Below are 17,423 nucleotides of genomic sequence, written 5' to 3' on the forward strand. Positions count from 1 at the left end.
GTTGCAAAGTTTTTTGTGTAGTTTTTTAGGTCAGTTCCTTTTTCCTCTTTTCTTTTATTCACATTATACTCCGTTTTTCATGTGTATTATAACGGGTTATAAATAAATTCAATTCAATTGATCAGGTTGGGAGCTTCGGTTACCTTGGTAGTATTATTAGTAAAGATGGTGGGAGCAGTGAAGATGTTAAAAGTAGAATAGCTAAGGCCCAGGGTGTTTTTTCACAGTTAAAAAAAGTTTGGAAGAATATAAAGATAAGTCTACAAACCAAGATTAGAATATTGGAAGCTACAGTGATGACAGTGGTCAAATATGGCTCTGAAGCATGGGCATTCCGAAAAGCAGATGAAAATTTACTAGATGTTTTCCAGAGAAATTGCCTACGGATTGTTCTGGGTACCTGGCTGACTGACCGTATTTCAAACAGTAGGTTGTACGAAAAGTGTGGTTCAATCTTGCTTTCTGGGGCTATAATGAAAGAAAGGTTGAGATGGCTAGGCCACGTTCTACGGATGAAGGATGACAGATTACCGAAGATTGTCCTTTTTGGCCAACCGTCTGGGGCTACACGGAAATCAGGTCGTCCTTGTCTGGGTTGGGAGGATGTCATAAATAAAGATTTAAAGGAAATGGGAAATTCCTGGGAGGCTGTAAAGAGGGAGGCTTTAAATAGATTAGGTTGGAGGAGGAGCGTGCGTAGCTGTGTTGGCCTCAGGCGGCTTGGTGCTGCAGTGAGTTATTAGTAGTAGTAGTAGTAGTAGTAATATATTATAGGCACGCCCTTTTCATAGACTCGATGTACGTAATGCTTCTTGATTTAGTTGAATATCCCCCACAACATTAACTGAAATTTCATTTTAATACCCTTATTCTTTTCTGACCACCCAGCATCAAACATTCCCTTGAATCCCAATGACAAATCGTGTATGATAAATACCAGACTTTGCAGGCATTTTCCTCTGGCTGAGGGGGATTGGCAACCCCTGAGGCATAGCTATTAGATTTTTGGATCTTTGAATTTTTTTTTCAAAATATTGATCAGTGTTGAAAAGGGATCTAAATTGGACAAGTGGAGGAGGGACTGGCTGCACTCTTATCAGTTATGAGCATCCCATTGAACATGCCCTGAAAGTCTCAAGTTTATTCTCTCAGCTACCCTGTGATATTATTGATACGACCGTTTGAAAGCTAGTATGTACAAAGTTTATTGCGATTTTTGCTCAGTATATCCCTCAAGGTTTCTGAAAGTAGCCCCAAATAAAATTAGTTGCAGTCGCAGTCATAAGTTGTCACAAACAGTCACAGTTGCAAGTAGTCACCTTTACAAGTAATCTTAGTCACAGTCTCAAGTATTCGCAGAAGCAGTTGCAAGTTGTCGCGGTTGCAGTTCCAGGAGCAGTTGCATTAGTTTGTATATTTTTTTTTTACCTCTAGACTATTTCACACAACGTGACTATTTCTGAATTTTTGATCGAATGTCATTGTTGAGTAGGTAGCTAAAAACGGCATGGGAGTGGGGCTGGTTGCTCTCTGAGAACTTTCAACATCCCCTCAACATGCCCTGAAAGTTTCAGCTTAATACCCACAGCCATTCTTAAGACATTGTAGATACTCTTGGTTGATAAACTGGATATACAACTTGTCTTTTGATTTAGTCCAGTATACCCCTTAAGACTCTTCCAAGTTTCACTTTAATATCCATAGTCTTTTCGGACACACCCAGAATTAGAGATACCCCCTTTTCCTAATGATAATTTCAAGATGTAAACAATGGTCGAAATTCATAATATATAATCCTCGCCCAGGGCTGTTGGGCAAGTGGCATCGCGGGATGCATAGTCATTAGACCTTTTGACTAATTTGAACAAAATAATTTTTTTCAAAGTTTTGATCAGTGTTTAAGAGAAGGGCTATCTAAAAAGGTGGGGGAGGGGTATGGTTACCCCCTAATACCTCTTCATCATTCCTTTGAACATACCCTGCCAGTCTCATCTTGATACCACAAGCCTTTCTGGAGACCCAGGATCGAACATGCTCTCTGGTCCCAATAAGATCAAAAACACTGAATGTAAACAATGAGCAACTTACATAACTTAAAGACCATACCCTGGGGGCTGTGAGGATTATGTCAACCCAGGGTCATAGCTATTGACCTTTGGAATATTTTTAACGTAATGGCTATGTCAAAATTTTTACCATATGTCTTTAGGGAGAACAGAAGGGGACTGGCAGCCTTCCAATTGCTTGTGACTCTTAAATAAGGCACTAAAACTTCGTATTTCTCCTGAAATTTGTTTCCAACAAGGCTTATGTGAGCACCCCTTCAACGTAAAGTGACTTCTGGACAAAAAGAAATGATGCATTGAATCTTTAGGCCTATGGCTCTTTATTATAAATAAATAAAAAAACAGTTTTTTTTAACTGAAAGTAAGGAGCGACATTAAACTTAAAACGAACAGAAATTACTCGGTATATGAAAGAGGCTGTTCCCCCCAAACGCCCCGCTCTTTGCGCTAAAGTCTGACTCTTTCTCTCAAATCTACTTTTTAAAACAGTGAAAAAATTTTGTCGTAAAGAGCGGGGCGTTGAGGAGGGAACAGCCCCTTTCATATACGGAGTAATTTCTGTTCGTTGTAAGTTTTAATGTCGCTCCTTACTTTCAGTTAAAAAAACCTGTTTTTTTATTTAATTTCTGAACGTTTTTGAATTAATCCATGTTTTGATTTTGGCTCTCCGCGCATGAATACTTAGAACGAGGAGGCTTAGTTGCCCCTCAATCTTTTGGCTACTTAAAAAGGCAACTTGAACTTCTTATTATTTACGAACGTTTTTATTAATAAAAAAACACCTAACTTCCGAATTAAACTTTTGTAACGAACTTCTATATTCGTATCTTTTTATTACGTAGTTGAGGGGGTTTGCCCCCTCTTTAATACCTTGCTCTTTACACTAAAGCTTAAATTTTGTCCCAATTCTTTAAGAATGACCCCTGAATCACAAAAGCCTTCGAAGAAATAGTTGAAATTACTAAAAATATTTTAGCGTAAAGAGCAGGTATTTAGGAGGAGATGTAACCCTCATATGTGTAATAATTTCCGCTTGTTTTGTTTTAATGCTGCTCCTTACTTTCAGTTGAAAAAACTTTTTCATATTTATCTTTTCATTGTCTTTTGTTTTAAATAATATTAGAAAATCCTGCGCCCCGTTGATGGAAATTCTCTCCTCCCATGATAGATTCCTCCATGGAAAGATCCTCCTGCGTAACCCCTTCCTTTCAACCCCCTTCCTATCGAAGAAAAAATTCCCCTGAATACGTCTGTACACTTCCCAATAACCATTACTATATGTAAACACTGGTCAAAGTTTGTAACTTGTAGCCCCTCCCCCGGGGACTGTGAAGGAGTAAGTCGTCCCCAAAGACATAGTTATTGGGTTTTTCGACTATTCTGAGCAAAATGGCTATCTCAGAAATTTGATCCGTTGACTTTGGGAAAAAATGAGCGCGGGAAGGGGTCTCGGTGCCCTCCAATTTTTTTGGTCACTTAAAAAGTACTAGAACTTCCAATTTTCGTTATAATGAGCCCTCTCGCAACATTCTAGGACCACTGGGTCGATACGATCACCCCTGGAAAAAAAAAACAAATAAACACGCACCCGTGATCTGGCAAAAAATACGAAATACCAAATTTTTGTAGAATACCACATTTTGAAAATTCTATAGTAGGGTTTTCTGATACTCCGAATGCGTTGGTGTGATTTTCGTTCAGATTCTATGACTTTTAGGGGCTGTTTCCTTAAATTCCAAAATAAGGCAAATTTTCTCAGGCTCGTAACTTTTGATAAGTAAGACTAAATTTGATGAAACTTGTATATTTAAAGTCAGCATAAAAGTCCAATTCTTCTGATGTATCTATTAGTATCGAAAGCCCATTTTTAAAGTTTCGGTTACTATTGAGCCGGATCGCTCCTTACTGCAGTTCGTTACCACGAACTGTTTGACAACACTATAATCTTGCCTCTGATACATAAACAAAAAGCATGCAGAGATGATCAATATTTTTAATTCAGACTTTATAAACATTTCTCTGCGAAATTACCTGCATGCAAGCTCTAGTGGCGGTAACTTAGGGGGAGGGGGGTTGACTAAGCCCTCTAAATTTTGCCCTTGTCTAGGTTTTGAGAAATACGCTTTTCTGGAGTTATTTGATCGGAAAATGTCATTTTTTGGTATTTATATTGAAATAACTGAAAAATAACAAATTTACCGGCTTTAGATGTAGAAAATAAATTTTACCTCCCTCTCCCACACAAATTCCTTGTAAAATTGACACCAATAGGCTAGATAGAATTAGCCAAGCCACTACAACTGTCTTAGCTCTGTTAGTCGGCAGACGATTTATGAATTATAATAAGGGGGCTAAGAGGTGGATTATATTAGGAGAGGGATTACAAAACTGAGGTCAATGGTCTTCAACCATGGAGATTATGATCAGTTCTTCAATCATACTTCCTAACCTTCCACTCCTGGTACGGCACCAAATTTGCCATTCATGATGCCATATTGCTTTTTATGACAATGCTGTCAGGGCCGAATTTATCATAAACATGTAGATATAAAATTTAGATTTTAAATGAGCTTTTAAAAAGCTGGTGTTGCATTAAAATGCTAGTTCTGTTATTCAGTAAATGAATTATTAAAAAATATTAAGGGGTTGGCAGAGGGATTATAAAACAGGGGGTTATGAACTATAGGAATACGGTTTATCACCCATGGATATTATGATAATGTTCTTTTCACTCTTCTCGGCCTTTTAATTGTAGAAGTGTACCCAAATTACACTTTTTGGCTGACATATGGCAATTTATGACGGCGTTACGAAGTCAAATTTATAAAAGTGATTTGACATATAACTTAATCTTTAAATGAATCCTTAAATAGATCTCTATGATGTTCCAGTGCCCCACTAGCAATGAAAAAAAAGAAAAAAAAGTAGAAAAAATAAAGACATATCGGTGATAATCACACAAAGCATTGATTTTCCTTTTCGTTCAAGGTGAGAGACTGTAGTTTTTTTTTTCTGCATAGTTTTTGACAATTGCAATTTCAATAGTGTAATTTGTGTTTTTTCTAATGTCATTTCTGAATGGTTTAGGATCTTTTTTATTTTAGTAAATTTGTTTTCGAAATAACATTTTACAATCAAAACCAATCGAAATCATAGAAATCATTGATCATAGTTGTATAAATTGAGAAATCGAAAATCATAGTTGCAATTCCTACATCAGCTTTAAATTGAAATTTTTCCTCATGAGACAGTTTTTGAATCAGACTTTTTTGGACTGTGGTTCGGCATTTTCTTGTTGTTGCTGCAACCATGAAAATGTTTTTTTGAAAAAAAAATTTATATGAATTATAAAAATAGAGCCTGAAATCCCTCAAAAAGTATGACACATCAAAACACTAAGCCCCTAATTGGAGTTGCCATAGCTTAGTTCTGGAACGAAAGGAACGAATTTACCAAACATAGTCTTTTTTTGTATGCAATACCACCTGTGATTTCAGATTCTCTACCAAAAGATAGCAATTTTTTGTGAGTTCTAATCAAAAGACTACTCGGAAAGAATAAGGCTACCCCTCTTCATAATTTCGCCAAATTTCCCAGAAGGAACGTCATAATCAGATACACACAGTACTAAATAACCCAACCTCCAAAATGCTCTTATACGAATTATTCACAAATTACTTTTAAATATTAAGCTAGTCTTATGTTCATTGTGTTTTTTTTTTAATTCTCTCTTTTTTTCGAACGCAGAAACATGCCTCCACCTGAACACTAGGGAGAAAAACGGAGGGAATATTTGTTTTGTAGTAGAATGATTTTTATAGTGTAGGCAGTGTAAACTAACAGCGTACCATAGTTCAGACTTTATTTTAGGCGTGGTGTATTAAATTTTGTGTGGTATTCAACATACTTCGCTGTGTTTTTTCTTTATGTATGATTTTTGTCTTTTCCTTTGAGCCTGCAGTGTAGTTCCTTATGTTTTTTTCTTATGTATGATTTTTGTCTTTTCCTTTGGGTCTGCTGTGTAGTTCCTTATGTTTTTTCTTTGTGTATGATTTTTGTCTTTTCCTTTGGACCTGCTGTGTAGTAGTTTTTTTTTTAGGTAAAAATAGTTTTTGAAGCGGGAGAATTTGCAAATTATTCACGATGAGGGTTTAATATTGACTGTTTACTGAGCGCATTAGATAAGACACCAACAAAGCATGTGCAATAAACTGCAATATAGCCATCTAGCTGTGACCCAGATGTTGTAGATATCATTCTAATATATTGTGAAATAGGATGACTTTATTCAGTTTCTTATGTTGCATTTTGTATTATGTTTTTTTTTTTATGTTTTCTTATGCGTTTTTGTCTTATGTTTTTTCTTATTTCTTATGTTTTTTCAGTTTCTTATGTTGCATTAGATAAGACACCAACAAAGCATGTGCAATAAACTGCAATATAGCCATCTAGCTGTGACCCAGATGTTGTAGATATCATTCTAATATATTGTGAAATAGGATGACTTTATTCAGTTTCTTATGTTGCATTTTGTTCTTCAGTTGCTTCTTCAGTTTGTTCTTTAGTTTGTCTTTAGTTACATTTTGTTCAGTATAATTATCCCGACAGGTCTTTGTGTCAGAGTTTGCTAATTGTTCAACAGAGCACGTGTTTAGGGAAAAAGGCAAAACCCCTTATTACTCTGAGATCAAGATAAGCTAAAGAAAATAATATTGAGCCGATCTTAGCGAAACGTAAATTTTGCTTTGATGAAGAGCGGAACCTACAGTCTTTTGAATGATTGCATCCTGACCGTCATCCTTAAGCAGTGCTAAAGGATGACCTCAGGCAGTGTTTGAACTTAAGCAGTGCAGAAAAACACTTTATTTAAGTAGTGCAGGAAAACATAGGGCGTTAAAATTCCTTAAAAATTTGTCTTGTTTTTTTTTTCTACAAATCTCTACTACAACTCGGTTACTTCAAGTCGTTCTTGGATGCTTAGAAGACAGCTGGGTGGAAAACCATTTATCATCTCTCGATCTATTTGCTCAAATCCATCTTCTAAGCCAGTTGTTACCTTCAAGTGCCTGTTATGTATCTTTTGTTTTTCCATCGCTCTTTTATCCTTAATGAATCACTGTCATCAATGTTGGCCAAATGCCAACTGAAGGAAAAATGAATTATTCCATTAATCATGCCAAAAAGGCTTTCGTCTTTTGTTTAATATACTATTAGTCAAAATCTCTCATTTCTTATATCTAAGAAAATATTCAGGATTCTTTGGTTTGTCGTAATATCAACGTGTAATGTTTTGTCTCGACTAATTTACGAGGAAAGTATGAAAGAACTTTCCACAGAGAAATTTGGATTGAAATATACATTGATTATTTTTCCTCGCCTTCTTCTTTTGAATGTTTTAGATAAAAGCGGCTGCGTCAACTTGCTATTGATCCGTGTTTAGAGCTGCTACGCATCAGAATTTAGTATAGAGAATTTTAGCTTAACTTTTATTATTTCCTGAAAAAGACGGTCGGAATGTAAATTATTGTTAGCTTTTTTTCTTGAATACTGTTTTTGTCCCCTCTCCAGAAAATTTGTCAATAAGGTGTGTTAATTTGAAACTTTATTCAGCAACTAGACAGGGTTATTCAGTCAAAAATGATGTGTTGAAGCATTTTGACAGAAGGTGTTGGTATGCACATCAATTTTTTTAGACCTCAACAAAAGAGGGGTTCAGGACCGTGCTTTTCTGAAATATCGAAAGTTATTGTGATTTTCTCTATAATGTTTGATATTTTCCGTATATTTACCTATTTTCTTCGAAGATACGCTACCCCCCCCCCAACCACCTCAACACAGAAAAATTAATTTTTATATTTTAATCTGTTCCTCCTTACAAATATCTATTAATCCTGCTGATGCTTAGAATTGATCGATTTTGTGTGCTTTTATGATCGACTGTTATATTCCTTTCTGCTGTTAGGCTGTGTTTTCATTTAGTGTTCTATGGACAAAGCTCGAAATGAAACAACGAGTTGAAAACCTCGTTTTCCTACGCTCTGTAAAAAAAGGTAACATAGGAAGAAAAAGATCAGTTTGATACAGTTCGGTAGATTTGCTTTACTAGATTCACTTTAAAGTTTCTCCGCAAACCCCAATTAGAAGGGAAATTGAATGCAATAGTTTGAAGTCAGAAACAGCAAAGCAAGAAAAAACATGCTGATTATTCTAGCAATTTTTTAATTTATTGTTGTTTTAGCAGACATATCCATTGCTATACTTGCTCAAAACTCTTCCTGCGCCACATGTGGTGCAGATGGCATCGAAAAAACATCTTCAGACATCTCGTAGGGCGTCATACTTTGTCTGACTGCGGTCTTTGTCGTCTATTTAAAACTTTTCCAAAGTGGGACCGATTCATTATTTTTTTTAGATTCTGTTAGAACCTTCTCATGTATCTAAATGTTTTTTGCGCATTTCCTTTCATTTCGTTAGTGAGCCTGTGCGCTATTTTATGTCCTTTTTGTACTACCTCCTCAGCCTGTCTCAATTTTTTCAATTGATCTCCGTTTGTCTGCTCTCTCCAACATTTTTATCTCCTTAACGTTAGAAGAGCAGAGAATAATCTGTAAAGAGTGATGATCAATCTCTATCAGTGGTAGGCTAGGATCTAGAGCAAAATCTTGAGAGAGACCCAATGTGACAAGAGCGCGAATAAGCAAAATCTAGGTGGGGACAATGTGACCAAGGTGACAATAATCCACTAAATTGATTAGTTGAGAAATTCATTCTAGAAAGTGAGTGAAAAAAACAGGAAAACAGCCCCCCCCGGGGCCCCCTGTATCCACCAGTGATCAGTTGGGAGAAATTTTTGTCTTAAGTGATAGCGTTTTTTCGTTTTCTTGTGAAAATCATTTTTTCTTCGGCCTCTTCTTGTACTAATTTAAAAATGATTTTCCAACAAAAGAAGTTTTTTTTTTTAGAGAAAAGTAAATAGCTAAATTAAACCAAAGATGAGCATAAAAAATAAAACACTTTTCAATCTTAAAACTACAATATATCACCATAAATAAATCAAAACCAACATAAATTACAATAAATAACTAAGCTTCTGTCAAACTCAAGCTAAGCAGAAATTACCACAAAGAGGAAAAGATGTAATGTCCCCTGCAGCTTCTGAAGACCTCTGTATTTTCACCCCTGTATCTTCAAGAAACATAACATTTGTGTTTTTAATTTTCATAACAAAAAAAAAGAAACAACAAATCACTAACTACTCACAAAATCACAAATCACAAACAACATAACCAAGATTACTGAAAAGAACAAATGAATCTGCATTGGCAGTTTAATTTATACTGATAATTCATTCCTGAAACATTTAACAATCTTGGACTCAATAAAGTTTAAAAGAGGAAAAGTTTAAAATTTATATTGGTGTTACTGATATGATTTTCGACTTTTGTTCGAACTCTTGTTTGGAAAACATTTTGTGATTGATATGGCCCAGGATTGCACAAAGCTTCCATTCAACTGGAGGTCCCAGGGACTTAATACTGTCTGGTTAAGTCTACTTAAGTGTTTCGTAAAGACCTGAGAAGATGTGTTAGTCCCTGCCCTGAAGTGGTTCTGGGACAGGTATTTTTTCCGAGGCTATAATAGTCTCAACGGCTTTAAGAATATGAAAATTCTTGGCTGGAACTTGGAATGTTAAGAAGTTAAAAAAAAAAAAAAAATCGTATCGACATTTTGACGACGAATTCAGACGCTATGAACTGCATTTATTATGAGTCTTTGACACCCCTATCCCTTATGTAGGAAACATGAAATAAGGAAACATAATGTTTTCCAGAAAAACTACCTACGTATTGTATTGGTTACCCGACTGACTAACAATATGTCATACAGTAAGCTATATGAAAAATATTGTTCAGTCTCGCTTTTTAGCCCTATAATGAGAGAAAGGATGAGATGGCTAGGACACTGTCTCTGCATGACATGAGAGGATTTCGTAGGGGAAGATTTAAGGGAAATGAGAACTTCTTGGAAAGGTAAAAAGAGGGTGGCTTTAAATAGATTGGGATGGAGGAGGAGCACGCATAGCTGTGTTGGCTTCAGGAGGCTTGACGCTGCAATGATCTGTTAGAGTAGTACTAATAGATATGCAAATTGTGCTAGGGTCCTTAGAGGCACATGGGGCTAAAGCCCTACCACCCTTTGTTTTCTCGTTTTAAGTTTGAAGTAGTTATTTATTGCAACTTTATTATTTTTTGGTTTCGTTTATTTTTATAGTGTTTTATGATGTTTCTATGTTTGAACAATTATCTGATTTTATTTCTGCTCATCTTCGGTTTGATGTAGCTCTTCACTTTTCTTTGGAAAACTTCTTTTGTAGAAAAGTTTTAAAATTAATTTCTGTTTTTTTTTTTTTTAGTGACAATCTTTTTCATTGGTTAAGAAAGTGATATTTGAAATATTTTCGGTTTTCCTCTGTAAGAATCCGGATTTGGTTCAATTTTATAGTGTAGGCTGATTTCGTATAATATTTACACCATGATACATTGAATTCATGGGTACGGGGGGAAATGTTCAGATTATATGTTGAAAATCTGAATATTCTGCGCAGTTCTATATGGCTGATTGGAATTCTAACATCCATCATGTTGAAACCTTGAGTATAAACAAATATTAATCTACTAGCCACCCTACTCACCCTGGAAGTTTCGACTCAATTACTTTAACTTTTCCTGAAGTATTGCAGACAAACCCTTTTGACAACCTTGGCTGCACATAGTGCATTTTGATTTAGTTCAATTTCGCACTCAACGAGCCTGGCAAATTTAACGTAATACTCTTAATCGCTCCTGATATATCGCAAATGCACCCTTTGGACAAAATTGGATGCAAACAGTGTCTCGAGATTTAATTTAAGATCCCCTAAACAAACTTTGAATTCTAACAGAATTCCCCTGTTTTTCCTGGGATATTACCAATATTCTTTCGACAATACGACTACAAATATGTATTTCTTATTTAGTTATATAGCCCCCCCCCCCAACTTTCCATGAAAGTTAAACTGAATACCCTATTCCATTCCTGGAATATTGCATTTGTGCAATTTTGACAACATGAAATCTCTTAAACTCTTTTTATTTAGTAGTGGTTGCAGTACTAGTAGTATAATTGGTAACTGTAGTTGTAGTTGCAGTAGTGGTAGCAGTAGCAGTACTAGTCTTAGGAAAAGTTGCAGTAGTTGCAGTAATAATAGTAGTAGAAGTAGTAGTATTTGTAATAATATCATAGTAGTAATAGTAGTAGCAGTAGTAGTAGTAGTAGTAGTAGTAGTAGTAGTAGTAGTAGTAGCAGTAATAGTAATAGTAGTAGGAGTAATAGTATGATTAATAAAAGCAGTAGTATTAGAAGCAGTAATAGTGGTCTTGCTAATAGTAGTAGTAATTGCAGTATTAGCAGTAGTTATAGTAGCAGCAATAGTAGTAGTTGTAGTAGCAGCTGCAGTGGTAGTAATAGTAGTAATAGCAGTAGTAGCAGTAGTAGTAGCTGTAGTTGCCGGAAGCAACCATAGTTACAAGTAGTCACAGTGGCATGTAGCCGCAGTTGCTTTTTAAGTAGTCGCAATGACACTTGCGAGTTTTTCATTAATACCGTTAGCTGAAAGTTCTCTGAAAGTTATGACATAACACCTCTAGCTGTTCCTGGGATCCAGCATATACGTCTCTGACAACCGTGATACACATAGTGACTTTTGATTTAGTTTTACAACCAACACTACTTTCCCAACAAAATTAAACTTAAATGTTCTACTCTCTTTCTGAGCCATCTAATCTATGCCATTTCGACAGTCTGGACGTTTTTAAACTCCGTTGATTAAGTTCAACAGTGGTAGCAGCAGGATTAGTGGTATTAGTAATTGTAGTAGCCCTGAAAGTTTCAACTTAACTCCCCCCCGCCGTTCTTGAGCTATTGCTGATACGTGCTTTAAACAATCGAAAAAAGTAGAAAGTTTCTACTTTGTACTCTAATTTAGTCCTAATATATCGTGCCAATCTAACTTTTAAAACCTGGATCCATTTATTTGGTTTATCTTAATAGTTGCGGTATCAGTAGCAAAAGTAGCAGTTGTATTAGTAGCAAAAGTGGTAGCAATAACAATACTCCTGGAAGTTTAGCTTAATAATCTAAGGCGTTGCTGGTATATTGCTGATAACCCTCTTTGATAATCTGCATGCACATAGTGTGCTTTTAGTCAGTTCTTTCCCCCCAAGAATCCCCTGTAAGTGTCACCTTATTGCTCTAGGCTGTTGTTGAGATATTTCTGATACGCCCTCTTGACAATCGGCGTGCTATAACATTGTTGATTTAATTCAACAGAACCCTTTTCATTCCCTGAAAGTTATAACTTAATATCCTTAGTATTAGCTATAGTAGTAGTCGTATTAGCAGCGGTAGTAGTAAGAGCATTGGGATTAGTAATAGCAACAGCAGTAGTAGCATTAGCAGTAGTGGTAACAGCATTAACATAGTGTTTTTTTTTTGTTAGTTCAACATCCCCCCTTATTATTTGGACTTAGTACTCTAAGCCGTTCCTAAGATGTTGCTGATACAACCTTTTGAGAATCTTCGTGCACACAATGTGTTTTGGATTAGCTCAACTTTTCGCTTAATATTTATTGAATTTTCCATCTTAATTCTTTTAGTGCAGTAGTATTAGTTGTAGTTACAGTAGTCGTAGAACTACTAGTAGTAGTAGTAGTATTAGCAGGAGCAGTTACAGTAGTTAGAGTAGCGGAAATAGTATTGACATATTGTCTTTTGGTCAGTTGAACATCTTCCTTCATTGCCCTGAAAGTTTCAATTTAATTCTCTAAAGTGTTCCTCATATACAAACGTACATATTTTGTTTTGACTTAGTTCTACTTTTCTTTCAATATTTTCTAAGATTTTTGCCTTAGTACACTTGGTCATAGTAGTAGTTACAGCAGAAGCAGTAGTTGTAGTAACAATGATAATTGCCCTCAAATCACTCTTGACTCTTGAAATGGACACTAGAACTCATAATTCCCAACTGAAGGAGCCCTTTTGGGAGTTTCTGCGACAATTCTATCGCTCCTGATGAAAATGAAAAATGAAAAATACACAACCCACTTCTCTCTTTTCTTAGAGTAAGGCTACATCATTATCGTACAATCTACATCATCAATCTACATCATAGAGTGATACACATCCTTGGTCCACGTAATCGTATGTATTTCATCCGTGACCAGACTTTCTAGACCATTGGTAAGGTTTTAGCCTGAAGCAAAGCAAAAGAGTCTTACAGCTCCTCACAGAGTTTTTTAGAAAAGACCTGGGTGATTTGATTTATGCACCTTGTACTATTTCATTGCATTAAAGTTGTCCTTCTTTTAAACGTTCAGCATAATTATTATTTTGGTCTCATCAGAACGGAGCCCAAATTCGCATCCACTCTTGAAAGCCAAATACATAAAATAGACTTGTGTGTTGTCTCCTTGAGATTATAAAATGATCAAGCTGATCATTTGCTCTCCCATATGGTGAAATTCACGACTGTTTGTGAGCTGGCTTATGGTGGAACTCGATTGTATCGATTACATGATCATTCTTCAGACAGATCAGCTTTTTAAAAGAACAGTATCTCTAAAAGAACAGAGCAGTTCACTCTTATCCATTTTGCCAATAATGCAGCTCCCTGGAACTTGCAGGCAATAGTTTTCTCTGTTCCTACCTTCGCAATGAAGCGTCAAACAACGCAACAGAGACCATGGACTGGAATTGTTGCTGCCAGTGACCAAAGATCTTCGTAAAGTTTTCATCTGTATCACTGACTGGGACATAGAATGCAATGACTGAGTCAGATGACCTGTTTTAGGTCCTGCAAATAAGTATTTTTTACTTACTGGGATAAAGTCATTAAGTTAAGGGCTCTTCAGAAGAACTTATTTAGACCTTAGATTTTTCTGTGCCTCTAGAGATGGTTAGGGCATCTAAGAAGAGGCCAGTAGTCTCCTTGCTACGACCACCCAGACATCTTCCCATTTGGGATGATTTGAGGCATTAAGATTTGTGAAGTCAGCCCAGTAGCTGTGTCGCAGGGTGATTTTGGGCGTCCTCTTCTTCTGGTACTACGTGGCAGCCACTGAAAGACGACATTCGGTCAGTGGTTGAGGTGTCCTCTGTCGTACAATGGCGTTCATTACTTTTTGGGACCAATGAATATTTAGCATGGGCCTTAAACACATGTTTTCAAACGCGAGGAGTTTCTTTTCAAGTATTTGATCTATGTGCCAAGTTTTGAAACCATAGCAAAGCGTTGAGAGGATATATCTGTTGAACAGCCTCTGTTTGAGTTAGAGGGAGAACTCCTGGCTGCACCGAATTTGAGACAATTTCCTGAAAGATGCACGAGCCTGGCCACTTCTTAGCTTAACTTCTTGCTGATACGATACTGAATTATGTTTGGTACTTCCTAAGTACATGAACTCGACGACTTACTCTGTATTCATCTTAATAAAGTCACGACTTGCTGTATAAAAAATCTTAATAAAATAAAGTCGTAACCATTAAATGTCCTATTTTGTTCTGTTTTTAAGTATCGTGGCTGCGTACCTGAGTCCTAAGTACTTGAACTCCACGAATTGCTCTATATTCATCTTAATAAAGTCACGACCTGCTATATAAAACATCTTAATAAAATATAGTAGTAACCATTAAATTTCTTATTTTTTTCTTTATATAAATGTCATGGCTGTGTTCCTCACCCCACCCCTACCTTGCTGATGGTCCCATACGCAACATTAGAATATATGTAAGTGTCTTACTTCGATTCTAGAAGGAAATGAGGATGATGAAATTGCTGAGATGGAAACAAACTGGGGGAGCCAGCCCCTCCCCCACTTGCACTTTTTAGATGCCATATCCCCAACACTGCTCAAAATTTTGAAAGCAAAACAATTTGTTCACATAGTCAAAAGGTCTAATAACCATGTCTGGGAATGCCAAGCCCCGCATGGCCCCTGGCGCATGGGTTGTAAAATGTAGAATTTGCCCCATGTTTAAATACAGGATTAATCATTAGGGGAAGGGTTTTTCATCCTGGGTTTCTCCGAAAAATCAAAGATTATTAAGGTGAAACTTTCGAAAAATTTGAGGGTGATGTTGAACTAAATCAATAGACGCTTTTTGCATTTAGGGTAGCTATGGAGCTGATTTGTAATATTCTAGGAAAGGCTTAGGGTAGTAACTTGAAATTTTCAGGTCCACTACTGCTACTGCTGTCGGTGCATCTATAACTAGTTGCAATTGTTATTGTGACTAATAGCGACTACGACAAGTTTAGACTGTTACAACTGTAAATTCTTTCGGATAAACGGCCTCTTTTACGGTCACCTTTTTTTGGTCTCAAAAGTTTGAAATACAAAATTACAGATGCCTTTTCAACGATATAGCACTAGCCAAGCTAAAAGCTTGGTTCGAACTCGTTTTACGATTTTATTTTTTGAATCATAATGAACCTTACAAAATAAATCGTCAGTCTTCCTGATACTGCTTATACGGAAGAAGTAGCCTGAGTACATTTTGCCTTTGTGCCTCAGACTGCCTTACTTTAAGGAAAATTTGTCCACTAGCTTTTTCTATTTTTTAATTAATAGCCTTGTGTCATTTTTAAATTTTCTGTTTACCTGTTTCCAGGCGACGAGCACTTCAAGTAAGCTCAGGCTTGAACGATCCAAGAGGTTTTCAGTGGGAATTAGTTGGAACACTAGCAGCTGCTTGGATTGTATGCTATTTCTGTATCTGGAAAGGGGTTAAGTGGACTGGAAAGGTAATCATAATAGAAAAAGAATGCTTTTCATTTTCTCCTAAAGAAATCACAATTTATTTATGCACAGTGATGTAAAGGAGATAGGAATTTTAGAATTATTAAAATTTAAGAGATAAGAATTACTAAGGTATAAGACTTTTCAAATATGGTTGCACTTTTTTTTCCTATGCTTTCTAGGGTGTATTCTCTCAAAAGAATACGTCCCTCTCCTCTTAAAAAGGGAAATAATTTTAAAATAAAGAAAAAAATTTGAAATTTGAGTTTGGAAGGGGATTAAGTGTTTAAATTTGTGATCTCATCTACCTTTTCCATCTTTATCCATTTCAAGAAAGACAATGTTTTGAAGCATAGAGAAATGATGACAATACGGACAATTTTTGGAGGGGGGGGAATCCTTGAGTTCGAAATACTTTATTCTACATCCTAATCCTCTCGATTCTGTACCTGTGACTGTTGCTTTTGGTAATAAAAAATAAAATGCATATTATATTTTACTGTATTTGCATTTAAATATATTTACAAAAAAAGTATTAACATTAGTACATGTTAAAAAGATTATCTAACAGAATATATGGCGCAATGTTTTTTTTTTAACTACGGCATTAAAAGGTGGCAAGTTTAACGACGCTAAAGGACGAGTTGGCTCTGAAAATTTTGTGTTCGTACGAACAGTCAAAATCCAAAAGGTAACACTCCAGCATTCTCTTCTGCAATTGATCTCATCTTATTACTGGACTGATAATATGACTGTGAATGTTGGATGCAAACCATGGATACATGGTTCCAAAGCTTCTCTTCACGCCCAAGACGCCTCCAGAAATTTCCAATAATATTTTCATATTTAGGTGCTTTCATTCATGGGAATTTAATTTTGTATATATTTATATTGTTTTTATTAAAATAAAATACATACCAAGTTCCACATCTAAGCTCCAATAAACAACTTTCTGCATTTTGATTTTAAATGTTTTAAGCGACCTTGTCAGTAATTAAGTTTCAGATTATAGTTTGTAACTAATTAAATTTTAACTAAATTTAAGTTAATTAAATATAAACTAGGTAAATTCCCTCTAAATAAATTTGGTTCGATCCAATAATAAACATTTCGTCTTGTATGTCTCTTAGAATCTTTGATCGTAGAAATAGAACTTGTTCTCCTAAAAATAGGTAATAAAAATTTGTCCTGAGTCTCAGCGATTGTGTGTTAGATTACGGTATGTAACTAATTTTTTTTTTTCACTGGATAGTCAATAAGACAAAATTGATGATTTATTGAAAGTTCAAAAGATTAAATCGAGATTTGGTATAGTTCAGATGATTTTCATTAGAAAATACTGTCAGCTGAAAGTACTTCGGTTGAAATTTATTTTCCTAAATTTTTTGCTTTCTTTTAAAGTTGAAAACTATGTTTACAATCATAATAAGCTTTGTAATATTTCAATATTAAAATCAATTTCCTACATAAATTCTGTATTACGCATTTTCATAGAATAGGGGAGTACTATTCTTGTACAGGG

At 35.6% G+C, this 17,423-nt stretch overlaps 1 protein-coding gene across 1 annotated transcript in view; it reads left to right on the forward strand.

The window, feature by feature from the left end:
- Positions 1-17,423, forward strand: part of LOC136035563 (sodium- and chloride-dependent GABA transporter 1-like) — a 127,296-nt gene that overhangs the window by 33,237 nt on the left and 76,636 nt on the right. Inside the window, exon 6 of the mRNA XM_065717433.1 lies at positions 15,774-15,906. Coding sequence (XP_065573505.1) covers positions 15,774-15,906 — 133 coding nt within the window. The remainder of the gene's footprint in view (positions 1-15,773; positions 15,907-17,423) is intronic.

Source organism: Artemia franciscana, chromosome 14 (genome assembly GCF_032884065.1).
Source record: "Artemia franciscana chromosome 14, ASM3288406v1, whole genome shotgun sequence".
Lineage (NCBI taxonomy): Eukaryota > Metazoa > Arthropoda > Branchiopoda > Anostraca > Artemiidae > Artemia > Artemia franciscana.